At 47.7% G+C, this 25,724-nt stretch overlaps 13 protein-coding genes across 13 annotated transcripts; 9 read left to right on the forward strand and 4 right to left on the reverse strand. All coding sequences in view use genetic code 12, as the record gives it.

Moving 5' to 3' along the window:
- Nucleotides 1–1,718: 1,718 nt before the first annotated feature.
- On the forward strand, nucleotides 1,719–4,703 carry CXQ87_003323 (uncharacterized protein; the record flags this gene model as incomplete). The annotated part of the gene is made up of 4 exons (XM_025481803.1): nucleotides 1,719–1,737; nucleotides 1,803–3,401; nucleotides 3,476–4,620; nucleotides 4,644–4,703. 4 exons carry the CDS (start codon nucleotides 1,719–1,721, stop codon nucleotides 4,701–4,703), a joined length of 2,823 nt encoding a protein of 940 aa, XP_025336421.1.
- Nucleotides 4,704–4,856: 153 nt separating this feature from the next.
- CXQ87_003324 (uncharacterized protein) lies at nucleotides 4,857–5,480 on the forward strand (the record flags this gene model as incomplete). Its single annotated transcript, XM_025481804.1, has 1 exon — nucleotides 4,857–5,480. The coding sequence occupies one exon, from the start codon at nucleotides 4,857–4,859 to the stop codon at nucleotides 5,478–5,480; it is 624 nt and encodes a 207-aa protein (XP_025336422.1).
- A 32-nt stretch (nucleotides 5,481–5,512) lies between these two features.
- Nucleotides 5,513–7,398, reverse strand: AVT4 (Avt4p; the record flags this gene model as incomplete). Its single annotated transcript, XM_025481805.1, has 2 exons — nucleotides 5,513–6,047; nucleotides 6,080–7,398. The coding sequence occupies 2 exons, from the start codon at nucleotides 7,396–7,398 to the stop codon at nucleotides 5,513–5,515; spliced, it is 1,854 nt and encodes a 617-aa protein (XP_025336423.1).
- A 1,520-nt stretch (nucleotides 7,399–8,918) lies between these two features.
- On the forward strand, nucleotides 8,919–9,266 carry PGA1 (Pga1p; the record flags this gene model as incomplete). Its single annotated transcript, XM_025481806.1, has 1 exon — nucleotides 8,919–9,266. The coding sequence occupies one exon, from the start codon at nucleotides 8,919–8,921 to the stop codon at nucleotides 9,264–9,266; it is 348 nt and encodes a 115-aa protein (XP_025336424.1).
- Nucleotides 9,267–10,096: 830 nt separating this feature from the next.
- Nucleotides 10,097–10,725, forward strand: EIF4E (translation initiation factor eIF4E; the record flags this gene model as incomplete). Its single annotated transcript, XM_025481807.1, has 2 exons — nucleotides 10,097–10,303; nucleotides 10,336–10,725. The coding sequence occupies 2 exons, from the start codon at nucleotides 10,097–10,099 to the stop codon at nucleotides 10,723–10,725; spliced, it is 597 nt and encodes a 198-aa protein (XP_025336425.1).
- Nucleotides 10,726–11,777: 1,052 nt separating this feature from the next.
- CXQ87_003328 (uncharacterized protein) lies at nucleotides 11,778–12,681 on the reverse strand (the record flags this gene model as incomplete). The annotated part of the gene is made up of 3 exons (XM_025481808.1): nucleotides 11,778–12,252; nucleotides 12,285–12,428; nucleotides 12,485–12,681. The coding sequence occupies 3 exons, from the start codon at nucleotides 12,679–12,681 to the stop codon at nucleotides 11,778–11,780; spliced, it is 816 nt and encodes a 271-aa protein (XP_025336426.1).
- Nucleotides 12,682–13,288: 607 nt separating this feature from the next.
- CXQ87_003329 (uncharacterized protein) lies at nucleotides 13,289–17,690 on the forward strand (the record flags this gene model as incomplete). The annotated part of the gene is made up of 3 exons (XM_025481809.1): nucleotides 13,289–13,411; nucleotides 14,326–15,474; nucleotides 15,507–17,690. The coding sequence occupies 3 exons, from the start codon at nucleotides 13,289–13,291 to the stop codon at nucleotides 17,688–17,690; spliced, it is 3,456 nt and encodes a 1,151-aa protein (XP_025336427.1).
- A 25-nt stretch (nucleotides 17,691–17,715) lies between these two features.
- SLD5 (DNA replication protein) lies at nucleotides 17,716–18,407 on the reverse strand (the record flags this gene model as incomplete). The annotated part of the gene is made up of 2 exons (XM_025481810.1): nucleotides 17,716–17,736; nucleotides 17,766–18,407. 2 exons carry the CDS (start codon nucleotides 18,405–18,407, stop codon nucleotides 17,716–17,718), a joined length of 663 nt encoding a protein of 220 aa, XP_025336428.1.
- A 103-nt stretch (nucleotides 18,408–18,510) lies between these two features.
- On the forward strand, nucleotides 18,511–20,020 carry CXQ87_003331 (uncharacterized protein; the record flags this gene model as incomplete). Its single annotated transcript, XM_025481811.1, has 2 exons — nucleotides 18,511–19,953; nucleotides 19,997–20,020. The coding sequence occupies 2 exons, from the start codon at nucleotides 18,511–18,513 to the stop codon at nucleotides 20,018–20,020; spliced, it is 1,467 nt and encodes a 488-aa protein (XP_025336429.1).
- A 169-nt stretch (nucleotides 20,021–20,189) lies between these two features.
- MCD1 (kleisin alpha) lies at nucleotides 20,190–21,692 on the reverse strand (the record flags this gene model as incomplete). Its single annotated transcript, XM_025481812.1, has 1 exon — nucleotides 20,190–21,692. One exon carries the CDS (start codon nucleotides 21,690–21,692, stop codon nucleotides 20,190–20,192), a length of 1,503 nt encoding a protein of 500 aa, XP_025336430.1.
- Nucleotides 21,693–22,587: 895 nt separating this feature from the next.
- On the forward strand, nucleotides 22,588–23,394 carry CTA26 (Cta26p; the record flags this gene model as incomplete). Its single annotated transcript, XM_025481813.1, has 1 exon — nucleotides 22,588–23,394. The coding sequence occupies one exon, from the start codon at nucleotides 22,588–22,590 to the stop codon at nucleotides 23,392–23,394; it is 807 nt and encodes a 268-aa protein (XP_025336431.1).
- Nucleotides 23,395–24,248: 854 nt separating this feature from the next.
- Nucleotides 24,249–24,731, forward strand: ATP16 (F1F0 ATP synthase subunit delta; the record flags this gene model as incomplete). The annotated part of the gene is made up of 1 exon (XM_025481814.1): nucleotides 24,249–24,731. One exon carries the CDS (start codon nucleotides 24,249–24,251, stop codon nucleotides 24,729–24,731), a length of 483 nt encoding a protein of 160 aa, XP_025336432.1.
- Nucleotides 24,732–25,328: 597 nt separating this feature from the next.
- Nucleotides 25,329–25,676, forward strand: CXQ87_003335 (mitochondrial 54S ribosomal protein mL59; the record flags this gene model as incomplete). Its single annotated transcript, XM_025481815.1, has 1 exon — nucleotides 25,329–25,676. One exon carries the CDS (start codon nucleotides 25,329–25,331, stop codon nucleotides 25,674–25,676), a length of 348 nt encoding a protein of 115 aa, XP_025336433.1.
- Between the last annotated feature and the right edge of the window lie 48 nt (nucleotides 25,677–25,724).

A 25,724-nucleotide genomic window follows, 5' to 3' on the forward strand; every position in this document is an offset into this window, starting at 1 on the left:
ACCGATCGTTTCAATGGCCTTGCTATTCATTCCACTCACGCTTGATCCTTTTTGTTTGTACCCCGGAACATGACCGGAAGGTTCAGAGCTGAGCTCACCTCTCGGAGATACACCGGGGGTATTCTTCTGCCACCGCCACGACTGCCAGAAATTAGCCGATAGAACACGACCAAAACGGCGAGCCAGCAGCATCAAGCCTCGCCATGGGCACGAGACGACGCCGCTGAGGACGGTGGTGGAGAAGAAACAGGTGAAGATTTTTCGCAACCGTGATGTACCGGCCTGGGCAGAGGCACTACTGGCCTGGGGAAGTGTCAGAAGAACGAAATTTGGAAGAGTCAAAAAGAATGAAAATAAAGACGAGGAATGAAGAAGAAGCCCTAGAAAGTGATTGAAAGGGAGTCAGCTAACTAATTGGGCTAATCTGCGTGGAGCTGCCTGCCTGGAGCTGCCTGCGTGGAGCTGCCTGTCTGGAGCTGCCTGTCTGGAGCTGCCTGTCTGGAGCTGCCTGCTGGAGCTGCCTGGCTAGATCTCCGTGGATAGCCAGCTGTAGTAAACCAGATCAACCGATTGATCCCTGAACTACGACTCTTAAATTTTGACAGAGAAAAGGCCCTTTTACGGCAGTCCGGTTCTTCCGTGCCGATCGGCAGCATCACCGCCGGTGCAGCCGTGGCGGAACCACGCAACTGAATATACGAGAGCTTATAAGGCGAGAGAAAAGGTTACGGCGATGGAAATCGCCTGTTTGAACGGACCAATTCCGGCTGGCCACGGCCCGTTTAGGGAGCTGTGCACAAAAAGAAGGAAAATTGTGAACGCTGGCCATCAGTACGACAGCCCTCCCCACCTTGAAAAATCCAGGCTATGCCATCGGTTGCTCGACCTTGATCTCCACACCCCACGTTGCCAAACAATAAAAAAAAAAAAAAAAAAAAGCCACAACCCAAATACTTCGTTTGCTTCCTCGTCCTTCCCTCTCACATTCTCAAGTCCCCGGCCACTCCGCCTCCAGTTGTGTTGAGTGCTGCGCAACCGATACCTACGCAGTGAGCACCACGCTTAAGCGGTGCAGCCTAGCGTCTACAGATGCCAAAACGGCTCGTGGGCCAAACACGCGAAATAAACGAAAAAAACACGAGCGTCGCAGCAAACATGTTTCAAATCTCCTCGCCTCGGCCGCCCCATGACACATTTTCACGAAACTCTGAAACTCTGGGGCATCTCGTGGAAATCTGCCTTGGGGTCCCCCTGGGGCCGTTGCGCGAATGCTGGGCGCGTAGTCTTCCAGGAGACTCCACTCAAACATCACCACGCTTCATTGTATGGAAAAACAGTGGAAACCCACTGCCAAAAGCGGGTCTTTTGCCCCTGAAAACACCCTTATTTTGCCCACTAACCCTAGTGTAGGCCGGCTCAGCCTGGAGGCGTCCCGCGGCTTTGTGACAGGCAGGCGGGCGGTGCAGCGGGTTCTTTTTTTTTTTTTTTTCTGTGCTGGACTTTTTTTGCTCTGTTCCGCACAAGGCTCGTTTTTGTCCTGTTTGTCCCTGCTTTCTGTCTCATTCCTGCTTAAGGCCCGTGTAGCTTGGCTAACACGCTCGCTTTTTCGATCCGCCTACAACCCACCCGTCTTCTTTGTTCCACGTCTTTGCGTCGCTTTCAAATCTACCACTCCGCAAAATCCCACCTTTTTTGATCAAAGCTACGAAGACTCGGCGATGTCCCAGCTCCTAACAGGTATGTGTGCTTTTGCCAAATCGGGCCCGTTCTCAGATCCCTCCCTGCTACTAACACCACCCCAGTCGGCCTGAACCCGAACTTGCTCTTCTACGCGTGGAGACTCCAGCAGACCCGCCTGTGCTCCGTCACCGTGGTGGACCCGTCCGTTGATCCGAACTCCCCTATAGCCTGGCGCTCCTCCGTGTTTGGCGAATCCACCTTCACCCCAGACCAGCTCGCTCTGTCCGTTGCCCACTTGCCCAAACTGGCCACTTACGACTATGTCATTTTATCCGTGCCTAATTTGCAGCAGTTCCAGGACGCATGTGTCCAGATCCAGCCTTTGCTCCGCCGTGACGCCCTTGTGGTGGTGGAATCCACGGGCTATGTCAATTTGGAGCCTTTTGTCGTCTCCAGCTTGCCCAAGGCCAAAGACCTTTCGGTGTGCTCCATCATGAACGAGAGCGATATCAAGAGGGCCCCGGGCCTCAACTCCCACGTCTGCTTCCACAGAACCTTGAGCCTGGATCTCCGTGTCTACTTGGGCCTGTCGTCTTCGGCTCCAACGCACCTCATCCCAGCCAAGGAATCCCAGAGTTTTGCCAAATTCTACAAAATGTGGCAGTTGGCCCAGGAGGACTCCAAGGGCGTGATCAGCTTGCTCAAATCCACCAACCCTAGAGAGTTCATGACTTACCAGTGGAAGCAGGCCTTGCCCAGACTCGTGTTGAACCCGCTTTCTGTTATTTTTGAAGAGCCTTACCCTCAAGACCTCTCTCGTCAGATCTTGGCTAAACCTTTGATCACCGGTCTTGTTAATGAGGTGTTCAAGATCATCAAAAAGATGGAATGTAAGCTTGTCAAGGGCTTTGAGAATGAGACCAACTTGATCAAGAACTGGCTGGCCTACTTCCCTTTGCCAGAGAAGGCCAACCAGAACCTCCCGCCCTACTGCGAATCCAACACCTTGTTCTACGACTTTTACCACCAGCGTGCTGTCGAGGTCGACTTGCTCCTATTGCAACCAATCTTGCTCGGTGACGATTACGGCGTCAAGACTCCTTACTTGGAGAACTTGTACTCGATCTTGTGCCAGCTCCTCAAGATGAATTCCAAGGACGGTTCCGCTTTCTTCACTCGTAAAATGGAGGGCTACGATTCCAAGAGAAACGAGCTCGAAGCCATGACCAAGAATTTGAAGCAGCTCAACTTAGAGAAGTACCAGTTTGAGAACAACTTCGAGGAGCGCCAAAAACTGTTGCAGAGCGTCGAGAGTCAAATCGTTCAAAAGAACCAATTGTTAGCTCAGCTTCAGTCAGATCACGATAGCAAGTCGAAGGAGCTCACCTCCACTCATCAGTCTCACCAGCAGCAGTTGGCCGATGTCAGCGCCCAATTGCAAGAGAAGGAAACTGAGCTTCAGCTGTTGCTTCAGCGCATCGAGCAGGCCCGTCAGGAACAACCCCAGAGCCGTTCAGTGCAGCAGATCTCACCTCAAAAGCAGCCTCAACAACAGGCTCAGCAGCCCGCTCAGCAGACCGCTCAACGCCAAATGAACGGCAGTACTGGATATCAAGACAGTCCTGATTTGTCTGATCTTGCCGACGTGGCCATGTACGGTGCCGCTTTGAACGGTGAGGTACCACAGGCGCAGCAAGATGCCCAGAAACGCTTGGGCGAACGTGAACTCGAACTCCAAAAGAGAGAGCAGGCCCTTCAAGAAAGGGAACAGCAACTCTCCCAGATCCCACCCAAGGCCAGCAGCCTCAAGGTCAGCAGCAGCCTCAGGGCCACACTCGCTCCATGTCCCAACCTTTGGATGAATTGCAAAACTACAACAACTACACGAACTACACTAATTACAATGGTCACAGCAACGGTAATGGTAATGCCTATGCTCAAAATGAATTTGAAGACGCTAGAGATAGCCAGGAGGCTGTCAATCACAGTAATGGTTACGCTCGTAACCAGAACAACGGTTTCTATGATGCTTCTAGTCATCCATCTCACCCACAAACGTTCCAAGGTCAACCTCAGGGCCAGCCCCAAGGGCAGCCCCTGGGCCAGCCTCAGGGTCCTTCGCAAGGACAAGGTCAACCACAGGGTTATCCTGCTCAGTACATGGGACACCAGACTGCGCCACCAGCAAGAACTTCCCAGTCATTCCCTTCGCTTAGTAAATCACAACAACCAAATGGGTCTTACGAGGGATTTGTCGATCAGAGACCCCCTCATGGATTGCCCTCGAATGGCTTCCCACAAAGTGCATTGCCTTCGACGTTGCGTAACCCACAGCGCTACCAGAACGGCCCCGTTCCCGGTCCAGGTCCTGCCCAGCCACCTCCAAAACACCGCATGGGCTCTCATCCTAACCTTCTGATGGGTTACCCGCAGATGCCCATGGGTCAGATGATGCCAGGTCAGATGCCAGGTCAGATGGGTCAAATGCATTCCCACATGGGCCAAACGCCCTCTCAGATGGGTATGAACAATGTGCCTATGGCTGGCGGACAGAGAAAGGCCAATCGTCGGTCTGCGTTCCCTCAGATGGAAGGTGGAACGTTCAACATGGATTTCGGCGGAAGAGGAGGAATGCCTATGCCTGGAGCTAGCGGCGCCCCACCCACCAAATCCAAGCACCGCTCGATGATGCCCGGGCAAATGATGCAAGCGCAGCTGCTGCCTCCACTTGCTCAGGGTGGTCAAGGGCCTCAGTTGGGTCAGGCTCCAGCCTTAGCTCACCAACAGCTGCTGGGACAGTTGAGTCAAGCTGGAAGAGGTCAGCAACAGCATCTTCGCCCTCCTCAGGGAGCGTCGAATCTGGGCTCCATGACTTCGTCAAACACCAACGACCTGCCCAAGACGTCTTCCGCTGACATGTCTCACGACATTCGTATTGAGGTGCCCCGATGGAGGCCCCCAAGGAGCAGGCTACGCATGTGGCAGAAAAGCCCAAGAAGAAAAAAGGCCTTTTCGGCAAATAAGAAAGATCGTCTTTTCTCTGTATATTAGAATCATAATGAAAACCTTTGTATTTACTCAATTCGTCGCAACGTACCCACCTGTTCTGTATAAACCAATAGTATCAACGCACCGCACTAGCTAAGTCGCAAACCATAAACTCCAACATCACCAAAATGGGTAGATCGTTCTATGGTGACGACGAATTCGTTGATACTAAGCCCGGCTACAAGGGGGAGATTTCTGAGGCTCTTAAAGAAAAGGAGTCTCTTCATGGCAACATCTCCTTCGTTGAAGGAATGGGTATCAGAAGCACGCCCTACTTGGAGTCCATAGTGAACCTGACGAAAACCTTCATTCAGGACAAATTCTCCATTGCTAACGCTGAAGTTGGAACTCAGATATCTGCTTTTCGTAACGAGTTCACCTATTATATGGATCAGGTCGCTACTTTCACTAGGGAAGAATATTTCTTGGGTGTGACAATTCCAACGTTGATCAGTGCTATCGTTGTCAACAAGAAATCAGCACCAGTGAGGATCTTTTTCCCATTGGCTGTGTCGGCTGTCTCCTTCAGACTTGCCATGCCCAAAGCTTACGGGGCCGTTAGAGATAAGGTTTCCCGTTGGGAACAGGAGAAGTATCCTGATGCATACAAACAACAGCAGGACCTTTCACGCTCTGCAAGGGAATTGGCGGAGCAGTTTCGTGTGGCCCGTGAGCAGGCAAAGCTAGATTTGCAGAAAAACGTGCATGACGCTAGGGTCTATGTGACAGACCTTTTGAAGGACGACGAGTAGATAATGAAGTTTAGGAATATAGAAGCTTTTGATTAGTGGGTCAAGATGTCGTACGTGGTGTAGACCACGGCCAATGCTCCAAGGAAGATGAGCGTATAGTCAAGGCGAGCCAACCACTTCTTTTTGGTGGCCTCGGGGTCAGGCTTGATGATGAAGCAGTCTTCACATTCTTGCTGACAACAGGTCTTGAGGTGCAACATTGGTGGGTACATGTAGACTAACGGAATGCAGGCGAAGCAACCGACAAACGACACGAACTTGTCGAGATTCTTCCCTCCGTACAATGCAATGGTGGCTGTCGTGAAGACAAAGAGAACACGGAGGAGGTTTTTCTGCCATTTGATGTTGGATGATGTTCTCCCTGATTTATGGGGCAGAAAGCACTTCAGCTCGATGAGACGGACTGCTGGGAAAATCTGAATTGGTGTCGACAAGAGAATGGCAGATGCGTAGAGCACTTGGGTCATGATCACCGTGGGCGACTTTTGAGGGAGGTTAAGGAGAATGACGGTATCAATATCCTTACCATACGTGAGGTAGCCAATGGAGCCAATGAACACGAAAATGCTGGAGATCGTCAAAATCACAGAAAATAAAACTTTTGGAAAGTTCTTGGGTATATCATGGACTCTTGTATAGGTATGATGAGCCCGATACCCTCGAATGCAAAAATGGCCACACCAATAAACAAGGACGACTCTGACTTATTAAAGAGAAAGTGGATGCCTTCTCCAGGAGCAAAGTTGTTCTGGATAAACTGTCTCATGGTGTAGTAAAGGATGGTGGCCAAGCCTGCAAAAATGAAGACATTGGCCACGAGTGCTGAAAGTGAGAGACGAGTGATGTCTCTAATCAAGGAAAGAGGAGCCAACACTATAGCTTGCAACGAGACAAACCAAAAAATGTCAAGATCCTCAGTTTTATAAGATGAAATGTTGACACAGAATGCTCTAAGGTTTTCTGCGGTGAACACAATGTAGGCTGCCACGAAACCAACTTGTGAAATGATAATCAGGAAAAGAATCAACCGTTGAAGAGTGACGCCATACGTCTTGAGGCCAATTTCTGCAAACCCTGTCACCTTGGTGGCCACCTTGGATTGTACCAAAATGTAGTAACACCAGAAGGAAAGAAGACCAAAGAAGAACAACGTCAAAGCGGAAAATACGAGGCCACCGCTTGAGAATGCTTTTGGCAAAAATAACACGCCTGTTCCAACAAATGCCTTCAATAGCAAGAAGTATGCCTTTTTGTTGGAAGCTGTTCCGTTAGGATTGATGCCATCTGGAAGTAACGGCGTGTCTTCTCCAAAGGGCGTGTATGCCTCGTAGTGGCAGGCCACGTCATCGTCGTCCTCCAAATTCTCACCTGCAAAGTGTCCGTAGATACTCAAAAACTCAACAAAGTTTCTGGTGACGAGATTAGGTGTTCTCTTTCTGTTGGCTATGACGAATTGTCTTCTAAAGCCTCCAGGAACGTTCAAACTGGATGCACACGAGGCCCTTCTTGACCTTGCTTCAACCAGGGTATCTGACTTTGATCTCTTAAGGCCCGGCTTGTTCTCGCTGCCTAGTTTGTATATGGCTCTGGTTATGTCACCACCTTCAGAGGTGAGACCCTCCCTTTCAGAAGTCTTAAGGTGTTTAGCCACGTTTTCAAGAACCTTGGGATCTTTCATACCCAGAGCCAAGTCCGGTTCATTGTGTTCAGGCTCGTGACCGTCGCTGCTGGAGTCTTCTAAGACATTCTCAGAAGAGAGCAGCACAGGAGTTCCGTTCAGGTTGAGAAAAGTAGTATTTCTTTGATACAGATTCGAGGCGGAATATGAGCGTGGCGAATTCTGTCTGGAGTTAAACAGTGAGCGTGTGAGTTTAGCAATGGAGTCCCTTCGTCCTGTGATTTCCCTGGGTTTGCTCATCAAAGGAAAAGAAGGTGGTGTTGATTAGGCTGCGGTGGAAGCGCTGATAAGCCCTCGGTACAGGAACACGATAAGACGCCATTCCGTTGTATGGCACCAGGGGTGACCTTTGCCATCAGGTGAAGCTGCAAAGGGAAACCGGGAGGATATTTTTTCAAATGTTTTGTCTTCTTGATTCTTGCGGTTTTTTCTTGCTGGTACCCACATTGGCAGACACTGGATGGCATTGGTTCGCAGAACAAAGACGTTATGTGTCACTGCGTATTCTGCCGCAAGCCTTGATTGTTCAGCTATTGCTTTGTTCAATGTTTGGTGTGTTTGGGGTAGTTTATGATTGGAGATAGGAGATGATTTACGTGGGAAATAGGGTGTTTAAAGTGGATGGCGGTTGGTAATTGGTCCGCAGATTCAAGATGGGTGTCTTTAGAGGGGGTGCTAAAAGTTGACGAAATGAACAGTCAAGAAGGACAATTATTAGAAGTGAATCGGCAGATTACCAAAAATCGTCAAGCTATATACTGTTTGAGGGTTATTTCCGGTTCCTTGATGCCGACGACTGAGAAATTATCGAGCCAGGGGCTGAAGCAAATAAAAGCATTTTAGAAGCTAGTTGCCAGAATTTTCATCTTTTCGTAAAACCCTGCTTTTGTCCTCTCACAGCATCCTCACTTGTTCGGAAGCACAGGGTCAAATACCGGGCCTGGCCGAATCGAGAACAAATTTTGATAAAAACTCAAAAGAAGCTTTTTTGCAAATGTCAAATTGACTAGTATTCAAAAACTGCTCTCTGTGGTATCCCCAAATGGCAGGGCTACGGATAGATCGAACGAGGTGCATTGCAGGGTGGTTTTCGCAGCCAACCAAAGACCAAACCGGTGGTTGAGTCACAAAAAGACCAAAATGGTAAATTTCTCAGTCCTCGAGATTATTGAACCTTTGTTCCTTGAGACTTTCATTTGTACGGATAAATCACTTGAGCAACATTCCTCGGCCAGACATTGTACCTACATTGCCCCAACGCACTGCAAGCATAGCCGCTGCATTCTCGCAGGAAGTGGAGGTGTCAAACCACGAATCGTCCAGGGGATCGAGGAACACTTTTACGATGGAAACAAGCAAACTGGTTGTGATGTAAATTGAGTAAAAATTCAAGATCTCCAGGAAGATAAGCCTCCCTCATAGCCTCTGTCTATGAAAATGGGACCCTGGCTACGGTCCAGGGAACCCACTAACCTTAGGCCATTTCCATCGAAAAAAAAGGCCAAATGATCGCCATTTGTCAAAACACGTAGTCACTGCAAATTAAAAAACTTTTTATAATCACCCCAAAGCCTCCTCTTTTCTTAAAAGTGGCATATGGCGGACCAGACACAGCCATGAGGCGGCTGTTCTGCAGGAACCTGGGGTTCGTATGTAGCAGCACCCGTAGCAAGGCACAATAGAGAAAAAACGCTCCTCAACACCACCTTTTTTTCTCACTAGTGGAAACAAAAACACGTCTTTTTGGGCACCAAAACACCATGAATTTCCTATACTTTCTTTCGTTGCTTTCATTAGCTTTGGCCTTTGACTTCCCAGACTTTTTGAAAAGAGCAGACACTACCACTTCCAATACCGTCGTGTATGTCACCCTCACCACGGGCGGTAAAGTCATCACCACATCCACCGCCTACTCCCAATCATTCATGACCACTTACTCGGACACGACTGCCTCGGTGCCTGCTGGAAGCGCTGGCATGGGTCTGCAAACTGGAGAGGTTGGAAACGTTAGATCTTACGAGCAGACCACGATAAGTAACAACGGGCAGGCTGGCGCCTATGCTGGATTTATCGGCTGGGCCGCTATTGCCTTGGGCTTCCTTCTTTAAGGTAGCCTCGAGCTGTTAGCGGCAACGCGCCAAGGACAGTGTATAATACCATCCTCGGTTGGGGTCTAGAAGATGGCCGTGGTGGACACTTGAAGTGTTATAATGGCATGGCATGAATGAGGTGCCGTCTTGAGTAAATATAAATGCAAGGTGGTGCTACATTGGGGTAGGCACGGTCAGGGGTCCGATTACGCCGGTGGAGGTGTTCAGAGGCTGTGAGCTATCGGTTTCCATTGATGGAAGGCGATGGAGGGCTCGGTGGGTTGAACCTTCAAATCCAGTGATGACAGATGCACCATGGGGGCAACAAGCTGCTACGGCCATTTGCCAAAAACGCTTTTTCGATTTGGTCAATCATGCACTTCGAGGAACGCACCCATCAGTCTGGAAGTATATGCGGTTAAGTGGGCCAAAGCGGGTGCAAGCTGCTAGCAATCCATCAGCCGGTTGACAACTTCCAATCAGCTTTTAATTCAATGTCCTTGGGGCATCGCTAGGTTCATTCAACCCACTCAGTTATCACAACCACACTTGAAAAGGTCTGCTGCATAGAGCCACAGCTTCACAGAGCCCAATCTACACAGCCCAAAACATCCCTTAGTTTACCTCTCATTGATTCTCCAAAATACACTAAAATTCTCTCAGAATCCACTGATATTGTAGTGGTTTGCTTGTGGCGTACTGCGAAATACGCCCAAACGGCCCATTTTCCCTAGCGGTGCGGACTGGCAAATACGCGCGTTTTTTTTTCCTCCATCCATCATTTTCTCACCAACGCAAAAAAAAAGCCCTAACGAGAACTCTCCCCATTACGTTAAGTATAGTTCACAATGTCGGAGGATTTGAACAAGAAGACCGAAGAATTGTCTCTCGAGAATGAAAAGACCGTCTTGAGCAGCAAGGAGGAATTCACGGCCAAGCACCCTTTGAACTCCAAGTGGACTTTGTGGTACACGAAGCCCATGACCAACAAGTCCGAGACTTGGCAGGACTTGTTGAAGCCCGTCATCACCTTCGGCTCCGTCGAGGAATTCTGGGTATTCACAATTCCATCCCCGTGGCCTCGCAGTTGCCCTTGAAGTCGGACTACCACTTGTTCAAGGAAGGAATCAAGCCTGAGTGGGAAGATGAGGCCAACGCCAAGGGTGGCAGATGGCAATACTCCTTCAACAACAAGCGTGACGCCATGCAGGTGATCAACGACTTGTGGTTGCGTGGTCTTTTGGCCGTGATTGGCGAGACTATTGAGGATGACGAGAACGAGGTTAATGGTATTGTGTTGAATGTCAGAAAACAGGCTTTCCGTGTTGGTATCTGGACCAAGGACTGCGATGAGTCCAAGTTGGTTACCATTGGTGAGAGATTCAAGAAGGTGTTGAGATTGCCTGACGACCAGAAGGTGGAGTTCATGTCCCACGACACCTTCAACGCCAAAGGTGACGCCCAGATTTCCATCTAGGTTAATGGCGCAAGCTGCATGAGGTTCGGAGGCAGGAATATAAGAAAATGTAAAAAGATTACGACGTGGGCGGTGTCTGGATTTGGCATCTTTTAGTGTAGATCAGGTAAGTGGTGGATTGTGGATATGTCCTGCAGTGTGGCTCCCAGTAGCTGGCAACCCAATGATGTATGGGCTGTGTTTTTTCGTCCAAGTCCGTATTCTTTGAATTGTGTTTCTTTATTGAAGTTTTAAATTCGTTACGTTCTTGCTACTTTTCAAATCTGACTTGAATTTGCGTATTGGGAAGGGTACTTTCCGTTTTCAGGTATGGCTGCAAAGTACGCACACGAGTTCTACCAATCGAAAAAGTCAGCATAGTTATCCGAAAGAAAGATAATTTAATTCGATTTCTGCTCTATGGATACTGATGCTCCATCTGAGAGAGCTTGATGTTGATCAATGTATGATTAGATCGACTCAACATTCGATCTACTCACCGGGTTAGCAAACTCAAACAAGTTGAAAGAGATCAGATTGATTTTCCAAGCTGTAGCTTTAGAGGGGTCTATTTGGGAGAAAATGCTCATTCAAAAAGCTATGTGACATGTCTCTGCACGGTTTCGAGCTCCTGGTGTACCATCAACTATTAATCATTATACAGCAAAGCTAGCTTCGCCGTTGAAGATTGGTAGGTACGATGCATTGGAAACGGCATTTATTAAAAAGACATTCAGTTGAGCCTTTCGGTTTGTGTGTGTGCTAATTGAACAGTTTGAATGTTTATGTAATTCTAGATATCGCTGCAAATGTCTTTTGTATGCTAGTGCCACTGAATGCGATAATGACAGGTCTGATGATGTGCAATTCTTATTATATCAATCAGATTGATCCAGGCTCTTGCAAATTGTATGCTGTGGCCAATCGTAAACACGTTTTCAGTGGGTGGGATCTGCTAACTCCTCCAGAGTCTTCAATTAAGCCTCAATTCTGACAGCGTGTTTCAGAACACAGATCTACTGCAGCCTGTTTGGGACTCGGCCTCGCACAATTGCATCATGAGTGGTGTCATTTCAATAGCCAACTGGATTCACCTTGTTCTTGATGAAATCATGCACACGTTCCCAATACTCTGGTTGCACGACAGTGTCATTATGCTGTGAGTGTGTGTACTTGTAAAACGTCTTGTCGGTCGACTGTGAGAGCTCGTAGATTCTGTCCATATGACTGGGAGGAACAATCTCGTCTTTTCTGGCACTTTGGAACAAGACAGGAATGTTAGCGGGTATGAGTGGCACCAAACGCTCCAGCTCCCACTTCTGGTGCACGAACATGGTAAAGTATTTGAGGAAAGGGAAAATGTGGGGCACTGTCTTTGGAATGGAGAGGAAGGTGTTCTCCAAAATGAGACCCTGGACGCTGGCGCCCATGAGCGATGAAATGTAGATGGCAACAGCTCCACCAAGGGATCTGCCGTAGAGAACCAAGGAAGATTCCAGAAGTTGTTCGTCCTTGGCAATGTAGCTCATCATGGCCTGAGCGTCTAATCTGAGGCCAGTCTCAGAAGGCTTCCCGTAGACTTGCCGTAGCCTCTGTAAGAGTAAATAAAGACATTGTAACCGAAGTTCTTGTAGAACATCGACACGATTGGCAAAGCGTGGCCGATATTGCCGGCGTTAGGAGAAAGGATAAGCACCGTCTTGTTGGTGTAGTCCGGCAGCTTTCTGTTGTGTTTCAAGCAATAGCAATGCAACTGCTCCCATCTTCCGTCTCCAAGTACAAATCCTCGTAATCAGGCATCCCAAACTCCTCGGGTCTAGCGCAATAGCCATGACCATCGTTCATGGAAGCAGGGTAAATAAGCAGATTCTGGAATGTGTAGAGTCCCATGAGAGCTGCGCCCAGAATGGAGATGCCGATCAAGGCTATCATTTTCACTGGGTAGAAGAGCTTTTGAAAGATTGTAAGCGGGCCCATAGGGAGAGAATGTGACGCCTTGTGGGACACGAAGGTGGAATGAAAGATGTAGGAGCGCGGTGGTAAGAAGAGGTGATCACCGGAGTTTGTTTTTGGGAAAGTGACACAAAGTGCATTTTCTTAAGTCGGCGTTTTGGCAAAGGCATGTTTTGGAAATACAATTTGGCTTTAAGGTTTGGGTGTGATTTGGACTGTGGACAGCAAGCGAAGTTTGGTGGTTGTGGTAAGATAAGTGCATGGGTAGACCGGAGAGAGCAGTGGACGATGGTGTGGTGTGGCATGATTTCAGAATGCTTTAGGAATTATTGTCGATTTGGCTAAAGGGGCACAATGGTTTTTTGGATGCAATTGGCTGCAAGGCAATGCTCTGCAGGGTCTTTATCGCAGGTAGCGAAGAAGGGTATGTAATGGTTGGGGATCGACTGAAATTGAAGTGTCCGGGGTTTTAAAAGCAATATTCAAAGGCAAAGCTCAACTCTGAAATGAAAAGCTGCCAGGAAAATACGTTTTGGTGGGTAGCTGGTTGGCTATGAATGGCTGCGAAATAAGGTGGATTGTTCTTATAGATTATGGATGTTGGATTCGTGATGTATATCTCGTACATGCAATGTCTTCAATGATTCTTGCTGAATTCGTGTTCAAACTAAGGAGATCGGGTCAATTGGAGATTGGTTTGGTCATTCGTATTCGTAAGGCCCATTCTCACAAGAGTAGCATAGAGGCAGCGATTGTGCAGACGTGGATCTTCTTGATTATTTTTCTTCTCTACGATTTTCTTTTTGTCTCAGCTAGACCTTGTATTATGAATTGGCGTTCTGTTAATATTTCATCTTTTCATACTCAGCTAAGTAGGCGTAGTGCTGATTTCGCAGCCAAGGTGAATACCGATAGTCAATCACTCAGAACGGTCCATCTGAACTTCTCGCTTGCTCAACTTTCTTTCTTCCTCAATTGTCCAAAAGTTCACAAATTCGTAGCCTCATCTCTCCAGACTTCCGACATTTCCTCGAACCAATTGGGTATAGGCATGACGAATTGAACTGTCAGGCTACAATACTAGTATGGTTTCCTAGTGGGCCATAGGCTGATTGCCTAACATGCTAAATTTTGAGATTTTTCTCGGTGCCTGGCAGCCCTCCGTTTTGAATTGACCAACTTTTACATACTTCCCTTACTCACCCAACTGGACAGTATTAAGTGCTGATTTCGCAGCCAAAATGGAATGCTAATTATCCATCATATCAACACGATCCGAGTTCTATAATTCTTACTTCCACTCATTTCTCACTATTCTTCAATTGTAAGCAACAAAATTATCACATTCTTGTTGTCGTCAACCCTCCTCATCGAAAGGGTCATCAGACCTACTGCCCCACCTTAGCTTCTCGCACCTCCATCTTATCTATACGCACATACACTCAGATAGCACCCAGCAGGCTCTTTCGATAGCCAAAGCACAATGTCAAACCAACTGGGCTTGGCACGCTTTGCCTTCAATATATACGGCTCCTTGAGTCAGGCAGACCTGCCCCGCCAGAAAACTCCAGATCTGCTGAGGCTGCGTCCTCTGAAGAAATTCACCTACTCGTGTGAAAAAGAGATCACCTGTGTTTCCCAGCTCCGGCACCCCTTGGCCGCATCAAGACGTCATACTACGACGCCTCTTCTCCGGTTCCTTCTCATCATGTCGTTATTGGCGGGAAAAACTACCTCAAGTTGTTGGCACTCAACTCAGACCAAAACCAGGTCATTGCAGACATCAACATAGTCGATCCTTCGGCACTGAAACGGTTCCATACTTCTCCTCGATTGTTCAATGTCAACACTGTAAAGTGTAACGGTGACATGGTGGCCTGTGGCTTGACAGACGGCACGGTTAGCATATTTCAAGTATCGGCTGCTGGAAAGGCCAAATTGGCACACAAGTTCAGCGACCACAAACGTGTGATTAACTCAATGGATTTTGTGGAGCTGGACCAGATACTTCTCTCGGGCTCGCAGGACGGAACGATCAAACTCTGGGATCTAAGAACGTTCAACCAGAAACCGGTGGTAAAGCTACGAGCACCTCAGCACTCTGATCCCGTGAGGGCGTGTCAGTATTCTCCTTTCTCACGATCTCGTGGTCGAATGACCGTTCTCTCGGTTCACGATTCGGGATCGTTGTGCAAATTCGATTTCCGTTACCCTGGAGGTAATCACCACAAAGGCGGCCTTCCTGAACGGAAATGGACATTTCATACGGGTCCAGCACTTTCGCTACATATACATCCGGAACGTGAGTACGTTCTTACGGGAGGCAGAGACCGCAAGATATGTCTCTGGGACTATGAAGACTCTGTTGCACACCATTCGGTATCTCCTAAAGTCACTATGAACGCATATGGTCCAGTTATGAAGGTGAGGTGGTCCGACATTCCCAATGGAGACCCCAGTGATGCCGGCTCTGCTATCAGCTCAAGACACAACCTGCTCGACTTCACGGACGACTATGCCTCGCCTCAATCATTGTACAATTACGATTTTGCATGTTCTTATTTGAACGACGACCCCACCATCACTGTCTTTAATCTTCGCAGGAAGTACATCCCGAAGGAAGTTATCACTACCTCCACAGGAAAGCCTGTTCAAAACTTCATTTGGGCCCATAACTTCCAGAACGAACGAAAATTATGGACAATTACCAAGTCCAACATCTTCGTGTCATATAATCTTTCAAGAATTCAAGATGACGGCCTCAACATATCTCGGCCTTTGGAGGAACTCACCAGTGTGGCTACCGCCTGGAGCCCGGTTACACAAATCTCTCGTTCACGAACCAACAGAAATCAGAGTTCTATATGGACCCTGCAGACTCTTCATATGGGCACGAATATGATACTCTGGATGCTTCAGCTGCCTTTACAGATGATCTAAGCGAGGAAGCCTTGATAGATAGAGAGCTCGAACACCAGTCTTCTTCGTTGTCTCTCGACTCCAAGTACAAAATGCCAAACTCCATGACAGCTTCGAGCTTCATCTACCAAAAGTCGCCAAAAGACAGGCCCCTGCTCATGCGTCTGTCAACCTATAATCCTTCAAGCGCTGCGCTCAAACTGCCTTCACCAAATCCGCTGTCGCATCTTGGTCCACTTGTTGAACCTGGAGGAGTTCCAGGCTCAGGCCATGCCAATCATTCAGCTCATCTAGCAAGGCCTCCGCTCACCCGAAACACATCACAGTCAACACAAGGATCTGGCTCTCTGTCAATCATGCTTCAACCACTGTCGTCTGGAGTCTCCGCCCTTCATCAGAAGAAAAGCAGTACTATCACTGCTGCTCCCTCACCATACTTCGTCGCAGTTTGTCTTCCAATTCCTCTCAACGACGAGTCGGTGTTCGAATATCTCGCATATGAATATTACCACACTGTTCCTGACGGAATGTCTTTGTCATTCGTATGTCAAATGAATGCTGAGGCTGCTGCATCGGTGCAGCGCTTTAGAGACTGTCAGGTGTGGCGGATGTTGGCTACCGCTATTGAGCAAAGTACTTCCTCGATATCCGTGACTCCTCTTGACATTAAAAACGGCTCTAAGACACAAGATGGGCCACAACATCATGAAGATCAGCCTATTACAGAGGAAAGGGCCTCTATCAATTCCGATATTGGTAACCTTTGTGGCTCCTACGATCTGAACTCAACTCTGACTACCAATTACAGGCGAAGTGAAGGCGGGGCAGCAGTGCATAATATGGCTATTCTAAGCTCATCTAAGGAAAGTAACTCAGATTTCGGCCCCTTGTCGCCTCAATCAGTTATGTCTGCGAGAGTTCCGACCAGAAACGGTGAGACAATCTCTGGAAGAAAGTCTCACACCGCATCCAGAGAGGACATATTTTTACAAGACGATCATGACAAGGCGGAAACCATGGAGATGCCAAAAAGTCCTGAGCCAACCCTGGAATTCCCTGCAATGGACATCAAGGCGAAGCAATCGCTACAAAATCAAAAGCTGGCATCAACCGAAATGCTAAACCCGACTTCCAAGTCCAAAGAGCTTACCAGGAAGACAAGTTACAGCGCCTTTTCCTCTGGTAACTCACCTCGCCCTACAGGATTAGGGCCAGACTTGGATGATGAAAAGCTACACTTATTCAGCAACTCATACAGCTCCTCAGGTTATCAGGCTTCGGAAGGTAGATACGGCAGCAGTGCTCATACAATGCTTTCAAGACAAAGACAATCATTTTCTTCGACAAGAGCATCACCAGTCAATCCTCACTATGGTTTTAAGCCAAGAAGCGCAGAGGGATTCAGAGGTATCAATTCTCAACTTGTACAGAGCCCTTCACTTGATAAGGTTGAGGAGTCCAGCACGAAAAGTACCGATAAATTAACATCTGGCTTGACCAAGGCTATTCAAGAAAGTTCTACAGCGGCCCTGGAGTTGCTAGGAAACGAAGAGCTGAGCAAGCCGTGGAGCTTAACGAATCTTCTTTCCAAGGCAGTTGAGTACGCTAGAGATCAAGGCGACCTCATCATGTGTTCTACTATGGTCATGCTATTCTATGGACAGCTCAAAGCTTTTGAGAAGCGGGTAATGGATAAAAGGGCATGCTTGGAATGCCTTGGTCTATATGTGGAATCTCTTCGACAAAAGGAGTTATTCGCAGAGGCAACAGCTATAGTGAAAAGCGCTCCCTCCGGCCTCAAGGGAGACCTCAGTGTTTATGCAAGCAAGGAGGTTGATATGCGTTTCTTCTGTGACTCCTGCAAGAAGCTCTTGACTAATGAAAAGACGAAGCACTTGTACGCTGGAAACACAGAGAAGTTCGGCTTTTGGTACTGTGACGAGTGCTCGAGCAAGCAGCGAAACTGTGTTTACTGCAATGAGCCATGCAAGGGACTCACTGTTGTCGTTGGCCTCAAATGCGGTCATTCTGGACACTTTGGGTGCTTGCAAGAGTGGTTCCTTGTTGACGAGCACAATGAGTGCCCTGCTGGCTGCGAACAGGCAAGTGTATAAATAAAAGTATCAAATGAGAATTACGTCACCGATCTCCAAGTACCTTCTTATCAAGCGGTACTTCACGACGTATACGCCGTCTTTGATCAATTCTAGGTCACCTTCCTCTCCCAAGCTTATCTCGATCGGGGATGAAGTCACCACTTTCACAAAAACAGGGACTTCCAAATCAGGCTCTGAAATCATAGACTCAAAGTCCTGAGTATCGTCCAAGAGCGCAAGCTCCCGAGGTAGCCTTTTCAAGAAACTGTTGTTGTATAGCTGGGTCAATATCTGGAAGAACTTATGCATATATGTCTTCTCCTGAGCTGAGAGCCTCGATCGAGAAGCATCCATCTCCTCTGCGGTCTCATTAATGTAAAATATGCTGAACTTCTCAATCTTGCTGAGTCTGGTTCTGATGTAAAGGCGAACCACATAACTGATACGCTCAATGTCTGTTTCGATGATCATGAGGCGTAGCTTGAAATCAGACGAAACCACGCCTGCCTCCGCATTAGAGTCACCATATTCATGTGAATCTAAAAGATGCTGTTGTTGGCTTTGGATGCGCAGAAGCACTGTTTCCATGAGACTGTGCTTATATGGAAGAAGCTCTGGAGCCATGCGTTCGTTTATCATAGCCTGGACTAGATCACTTTCTATATTTTCCAGCTCAAACTTGGTCTGGGGCTTGGCGGACGTCTCAAAGTCCCTTAAGATATCATCGATCTCCATATTGTGGTTTCTATGGGACGTACTAAAAAGTGTTGATATCAACGCGCCCTACAGGAATCTTCATACTGGAGGTAAACAGCACCACCATTCCATCCAAGACTGTATGGAGGTCGATCGACAGGCTCTACTAGAGCAAAAACGCCAACGACTCAATGAGCTCAAGCAGAGAAGATTGCAAAAGGAGAAGGAGGATGCAGAAAAGGCCCAGATCAAACAGGCCGAAGAGGATGTCAAAGTCAAGAAGGTAGATTTTGCTGTGCAAGTTGGAGAATCTACGGAGATCTCAAGACCTCAGGTTGTGGCTAAACCAAGTCTGGTGATACGTTTTGACAAGGCTATTCAGGTTGAACCTGAGGTGTTTGAGGAAGAGATTGAACCAGAGACAGAGGCTGAAAGTCCGGTGGTGGATGATATACCACAGGAGGTGGAACCACTGAAGGAAGAGGTGGTTAATGAAGCTCTTGAGAGCCAATTGGAAAGCCAGCTTCACTTTCCTTTCTCGAAACTACGACTCGGCATCAAGGATAAGCATGAGCTTCGATCTGTGGGAGACTCGCCATTCACACAGAGTCACCCCTTAAGCGACTTTCTAGATCGGCCCATAAGAGACATAAAGACAACTCTGCAGTTTCCCGATCTCTTGCTTGTCGCGTATGGTCCTCCTAAGAGTAAGAAGTCAGATCTCACCAACCCCTTGGGTTTAGCTATTGTCTTCAACGCATCCACGGAATCTATTTTCCCTGAGTTTTTTCTACATTCTACCAGCATTATAACGACAATTGAGTTCGACAAGTCCGATGCATTCAGGATCATTGCTGGTATGGAAAACGGACGATTGGCGCTTTGGGATTTGACCAACGTCAAGAGCGATCAACTTTCTGTGCTTCCAACATTGCAGACATCCACAGTTGCATCATTTTTCGAAAAATCAAAGAAGGGCTTCATTTATCATTCCAGCCCTATTATTCTGATAGAACAGCCTGATGTCAATACAGCCAGTCCTTCGATGGTGACTATCTGCGCAAATGGTGTCATTAATGTATGGTCCTTGAGCATTCTTGCATTTCCAAAACTTCCGTCGAAAACCATCCAGCCATCTTCCGGCGCCGGTGTTGACGTGACTTCCGTCCTCATGTCCTCAAATTACATGCTGTCTACTGATACCTCTCATCACGCTCCAGAGTTCAAATTCCTCAACAACACCTACGTTGGCTCCGTCAATGGCGACATAATTAAACTCAAAAATAGTAAGGATGGTCGGCTTGTGGATCGGACATATTCATCTGCTGCTACTGCTGCTGCTTTGTCCATAGCAGAGACTTCATGGAAGCACAATCAGTCGACATCCACCATTTTGCTTTCATCTCATATGGACTGGACTCTCAAACTATGGCATCACTCATCTCAATCGCCGCTTCATAGCATTTCCACTGGAAAGATTACAACCAAGATTCAGGTGCGCCCCTGCCACGAGTTTCAATTCGTCACACTCAATGCGTTCACTCCTCCTGAGGGATCATCATCAGTTGATTATTGGGATCTCAAAGTACGTTGTCTGGCGCCTGTCTGCTCAGTGCCTCTTCTGTCAGATTTTGGAGTCGTTGCACTGGTAGCATTTGACAGCGAGGGATCAAGCTTAACAATCGGGTCCAAGACAGGCCAGTTAACTGTTTTGGCAATTGATCAAATACAGCTCGATACGGTGAACGAACAGAGAACAAACAGAAACATTGATGGAGGTGTCATGCAATATTTAGATTCTATTAACCTAGGTATGTAATGTTACAAGAATTTGGCGGCAAGGTTATCGAGAGGCCTGATGGTAATGTCTCCACCGATCTTCGTAGGCTCGGCTTGCTTTTGTTCAAGCGTAATGCAATTTTCGGTAGCAAGCACCAATGTCTCGAAGAAGCACTTGGTTGCCTCCCTACGCTTGCTGATTTCCACGGTAGTTTCTGATTTGTTCACCATCCCAAGAGGGGCCTCCTCGGGGTCCTTGAACTCAAGATCTCTGTTTATGATGTTGTCGAGTGACACGGTTGGCTCATCTAGAAAAGCGCTTCGAAGATGTTGAGCCACTTGCGTTGTGGTCTTGACGTTGCTTAACGTACCGTCCTCTAACAAATTGTCATTGGCGTTATTTTCATCGTTATCAAACTCAAGGCTTGGCAACGATAAGTCGAAATCTAGATCATAATCCTCACTCTGTTGGTTGGTCTGACGCTGCTCCTCGGCAGAAAGTTGATCAGCACGTTGAGCCAATTCCTCGTCAATGTTCCAGATCTTTCTGCGTTTGGCAACGCTTGGTCCAGCAAGTTCTTTGATGAGCTGCAATTTTTGTGCTGGGGTCAACTTGATAGTCAAATGTTCCTCTGAGAAATGTCCAAATGTCTGAAGGTGTTGTATACTTCTCAAGACCTCAGTTGGAAGACCACGCTCGAGATCCTCCGCTGAGTCAACAATCAATTTTCTTTTAGTGGTTTTCACAACACCTTCCTCGCTGACGCCGACGAGCCTGCGTCTTTGTCTGCTTTCGGTGGGTCTACTGTCCTGAGCTGCTTGTAACTCGGACACAGTTTCTAATGGTTCGCCCAAGTCGAAGTCCAATGGCTGCTCAGGAGCGGCTTTTGAGCCAATGTCGAGCAAGGACTGGTCTGCATCAGCCATAGCGACCTGAGCATCCCTTCCCTGTTCAATAGAAGCGTCCATATCCATGCTCAAATCAAAATCTAAGTCAAAGTCCTGGTTTTCATCGACACCCCGGCCGACCTCAATTGAACGGTCAAGGTCCATATCGTCTGTGTGGGCGTCAGCACGGCCCAACTGGTTTAGAAGCTCCGCTGGGTGGTCATCCAAATCCAAGTCATCCTGGTAGAGTAAATTCAAGTCGGTGACTTGATCCTGCAACATGATTCTGTTGATGTTGCTGAGTGTCGTTTGTTGAGGGGGCAAGTTCACTGTGGCAGCACTGGTGCCCAAAGTAGCACCACTGGCGAACTTGAAAGAGTTCTTGAGTTTGTACAAAACCTCGTTCACGTCATCCAAAAGGTACTTCGTCTTACGAGAGTAGATTCTCACAATTCCCAATAGCAAGTGGCCGGAGAGACGCAATGTGATGGGCTGACTCGAGTCTTTGGAGGATGTTTGGATCGGCTGTTTAGCAATGTATTCTGATGAGCGCACAAGGTTCGTTTTGAGCAATTGTTGCTTGGATAGTTTCTTATCGTAATTGGATGCCAACCACACTTGAGCCAAGGGGCCCTGGCGTGTGAGCAAGTCTGTCATGAAGAAGGTGTAGTTGAAGAAGTATGTTTTGATGGTATCATACGCGTATCTGATGGGGTGTCTATGCAGGTCGCGCTGGATAGCTCATGAAGGGTTCCCAAAGGCGGAGGACTCCGAACTTGTTTTGAGAAGAGATGTTGGAGAGTTTTGTTGCTTTCGTTTCAATTAGGTGAGTGGTGAGTTAAAAAGTAGTTCATGTCTCGAAAGTTAGTGACTGTTAGCCTTGCAGACAGATAAATGGCTGCCATAATGGCTGCGAAATGAGGTTCTTAAACTAGACACAACTAACCACACAAAAAGATAGGTTTTGAAAATTAGCAACGGCTCTTCTTCTTGAAATCATGGAGATTTTAAAGGTTTGGTTATTCCTTGAACACCGCAGTTCCCCTCATTGCAACTGTACTACCCATCTCTTGTGCTTCATTATATTGGCTCGGACAATCGAAAAATTGAGGCACCGGGTAGCTGAAGAATCTTGGCTAGAAATGTAGAATGCAGATGTCTCAGGCTTGGCTCGAGGTATCACATCAACCTATTACCTATAAATCCAAAGCAGTGCTTTTTTCGGCAAAAAGCTTATCAAAAAGCTTAAAAAGATGTAGAATGTAAATTTTCTCAAATCCTCAAAGTTGCAGAACCTACCCTATGCTTCGTATACGCTACACTGGACCACCGCAATGGCTGCGAAAGAGCTGTACTGCTACACTGCAATACTAGCAATCGGAAAACCAATCCACAAATTTAAAACTTGTCTTCATTACCAAGTCACCTCGTTCCTTCACAAAACACCCGGTCCCCCAAAAAATATCAAACTTTCTTCTCCACCTGGACCTCCCCATTGTGGGTGCCGCAGTGGTGCACCAAAGCGAAGTGAGCACCTCTGGATCAGAGCAGCATGAACCTCGAAGCCCGCTTGAACGGCACGCTTAACGATGTGCTCCGAACGTCGGGGTATATTTTTGAAATCATCAACAACAACAAACGCCAGAGCAACCTTGTCACCGGGCCGAACAACCAGCTAATACCGCCTCCCATCACAGCACAGCTAGCAGCCAGCATTGCCCAGTTCGACCTGATTTTGGACGACACCGTCAGCAAATTCAACGATGCCCGCTGGTGTGTCGAGCAGATTGTGGAAAACAAGCAAAAACAGGAGGAGCTCCGTTTGCAAGAGGAGGTGGAGAGAAAGAAGCGTTTGGAGGAACAGAAGAGAAGAGAGGAAGAGGAGCGCCAGCGTAAGGAGCAAGAAGAGGTGAAGCGCCGTGAAGAAGAGGAACGCAAGAAGAAGGAGGCCCAGGAACAGGAGGAAAAAGCCAGGCAGGAGAGGGAACGACTCGAGAAGGAGAGACAGGCCGAACAAGAACGGCAAGAACGTGAGGAGCAGGAAAGACAGGAGAAGGAACGCAGGGACAACTTGGGCGTCATGGATCCTGGTTTCGACTCCGATATGGACTTGGACAAAGGGGCGCCTGGAATCCCCAACCCGTCCGATATCCTATCATCCATCAGCTACAACGGCCCTGGCGGCGACAAGGCTGATGGCAAGGACAACGATCTTGGCTTGAATAGCATTTTGGGCGAGGGCCAGGACTTTGACGATTTGAACATGGACCTTTTGGGCCAGGACTTTGGAGGCTCTGGCATGGGTCAGGAGGAGGATTTTGATGTCGATAACTTCTTGAACCAGTTTGGCAATGATTAAGCAAGAAATTTTAGGATGCAGTGGGTCTATGAGAATCCACGATCATGTCTGTCTCAGAGCAAACCCACAAAGTACTATCGATTGCAGGATGGTCCTCACTTACATTCAGATTTGCAAGCTGCCTAAGAGACTCACACACCGGCGCTACCTATGCTTAATTTAGAGACACTCGCAACGGTGCTCTTTGTCCTCATTTCTTTCAAATTATCTCGAGGGATTGCTGATCAGGATGGTACCCTGCAAGACTATTACTTCGCTAGGTTTACCTACGGACTCGATCACCCAATAATCGCGGGTAAAGCACTCCACAAGAACACTTTACATGGCCAGCACCATCCCCAATACCATCCTTTTGGCTCCAATTGGCTACCCCCTGGCTCTGATATAATAGGGATTGCCTGAGGCTCGTTCGTGCACGTTTTCTGCAGATTCGAAACCCAGAACAGTCTCCAGAACGCAACCCTTTAGTCATTCATTTCCATTTTCATTTTCCCTAGATTGATTTCATCTTTGCCATAATTTGTCTTGCTCCGCCTGTCCCCCTTCCGGCTTCTTTGGTAAGTTTCGCAGCCATAGGTTTCTGCGAAACCGGAATTTCTCGGACCTCACCGCAACAAGGACAACCTGGCCATAACAAATACACAGCACTGTCATTTCAGAAATCGGATTCCGTTTCTTCTCTTTCAATTTTTTATTCCGGTTGCTTTGGCGGCACAATTCCTAACTGACTCCACTGACCAATGAGAAGAACGCTCGCACCCGTCGTGCACGCACCCAAACCCACGCTCGGTCTGGCTTTTTCCAAACCAAATCCTCATACTCAGCTGTCCAACGTCTAACACTACAAACCAATCATGTTCAGACAGTCTTTGCGCCAGGTTGCCAGACAATCCACCAACGTTGTCAGAAGAACTTACGCTACCGAGGCCTCCGCCTCCGACGCCTTGAAGTTGTCCTTGGCTCTTCCACACCAGACCTTGTACTCTGAGTCTGAGGTCCAGCAGGTCAACTTGCCCTCCGTCAACGGTGACTTGGGTATCTTGGCTAACCACATTCCAATTGTTGAGCAGTTGAGACCTGGCTTGTTGGAGATCATCTCCAAGGGCGGTGAGACCGAGCAGTACTTTGTCTCTGGCGGTATTGCCCTTGTTCAGCCTGGCAACAAGTTGACCATCTCTGCCATTGAGGCTTTCAAGCCAGAGCAGTTTGATGTCAACGAGATCAAGTCCTTGATCGCTGACGCCCAGAAGAGAGCTGCTTCCTCCGACGAGGTTGTTGTCGCCGAGGCCAACATTGAGTTGGAGGTCCTCGAGGCTTTGCAGCATGTTGCCAAATAAGCACGCCGGTACGCCAGCGTTGCATGATGGGAATTGGGTCATGACTAGATAACAAAAACACAAACGAAATGAAGAATTACGTGTAGACACATGTGAGGAATGATGTTTGGAAGTTCCGCTGTTTGCCTTCCAGGAGACAGTTGTGACAATCCAAAATAAAACTAAGTCTTCACAACGACCTTGTAGGGCAATTAGATATTGAATCAGATCTTCAATTGAATGTTGATCAAGGTCTGTAGAATGCGATATTGATCAATTGTGGTTCGACACCTACCTGAAAACTTTGCAAAGTTGGTCATATATAAATTCTGAGCTAAAATTATGTTACCCTTCTGATTGACTCCTAAATTTAAAGTTCAAGTGGTTCTGGGATGGCCCTTGATTACTCTGGTTGAAAAGTTGTTCACGTGACCGCACTAGTAAATTTTTTCGTGGATGTGAGTTCAAGCACATCTTCAATACCACATAGATGTCCAACTTGACTGCCAAGGAGGCTTTCTCAAAGCTTCCCCAGAAGCTTCATAATTTCTTCATAAAGTTCCCCCTAGACCTTTTGCGCAATATGCCGAAAAACCATCCACAATCAAAGACCCAACCATGAATCCATTCTTGCCTAACAAGAACCCAGAGACTGGTCGCTGGCACGGAGCTAAGTACTCCTTGAGAAGATCAGCAGACCTCATCAAGATGGCCAGAAAATTTGGTATTCAGGATCTTCTTCCTCCTCTTCCTAACAAGAAGTTCTACGAAGACAAGTACAACCAGAAGAACTGGATGAGAGGTATCTTGAGACAGAAGGGCCAGAAATGGGAGCGTACTTTGCCTGAGAAGCTTGAGGCCAGGAAGAAGGCTATCGAGGACATGGACAATATCATTCTCGAGGCCAGACCAACGTATAGAAAGCGTCTTGCAAAGAGGGAGAAGAACAAGAGAACGTGGTTTTAATAATATTTGGGACATGTACATAGGAACAATTTCAATGGAAGCGGCTGT

Source organism: Candidozyma duobushaemuli (assembly GCF_002926085.2).
Source record: "Candidozyma duobushaemuli strain B09383 chromosome Unknown C_B09383, whole genome shotgun sequence".
Taxonomy (NCBI): Eukaryota; Fungi; Ascomycota; class Pichiomycetes; order Serinales; family Metschnikowiaceae; genus Candidozyma; species Candidozyma duobushaemuli.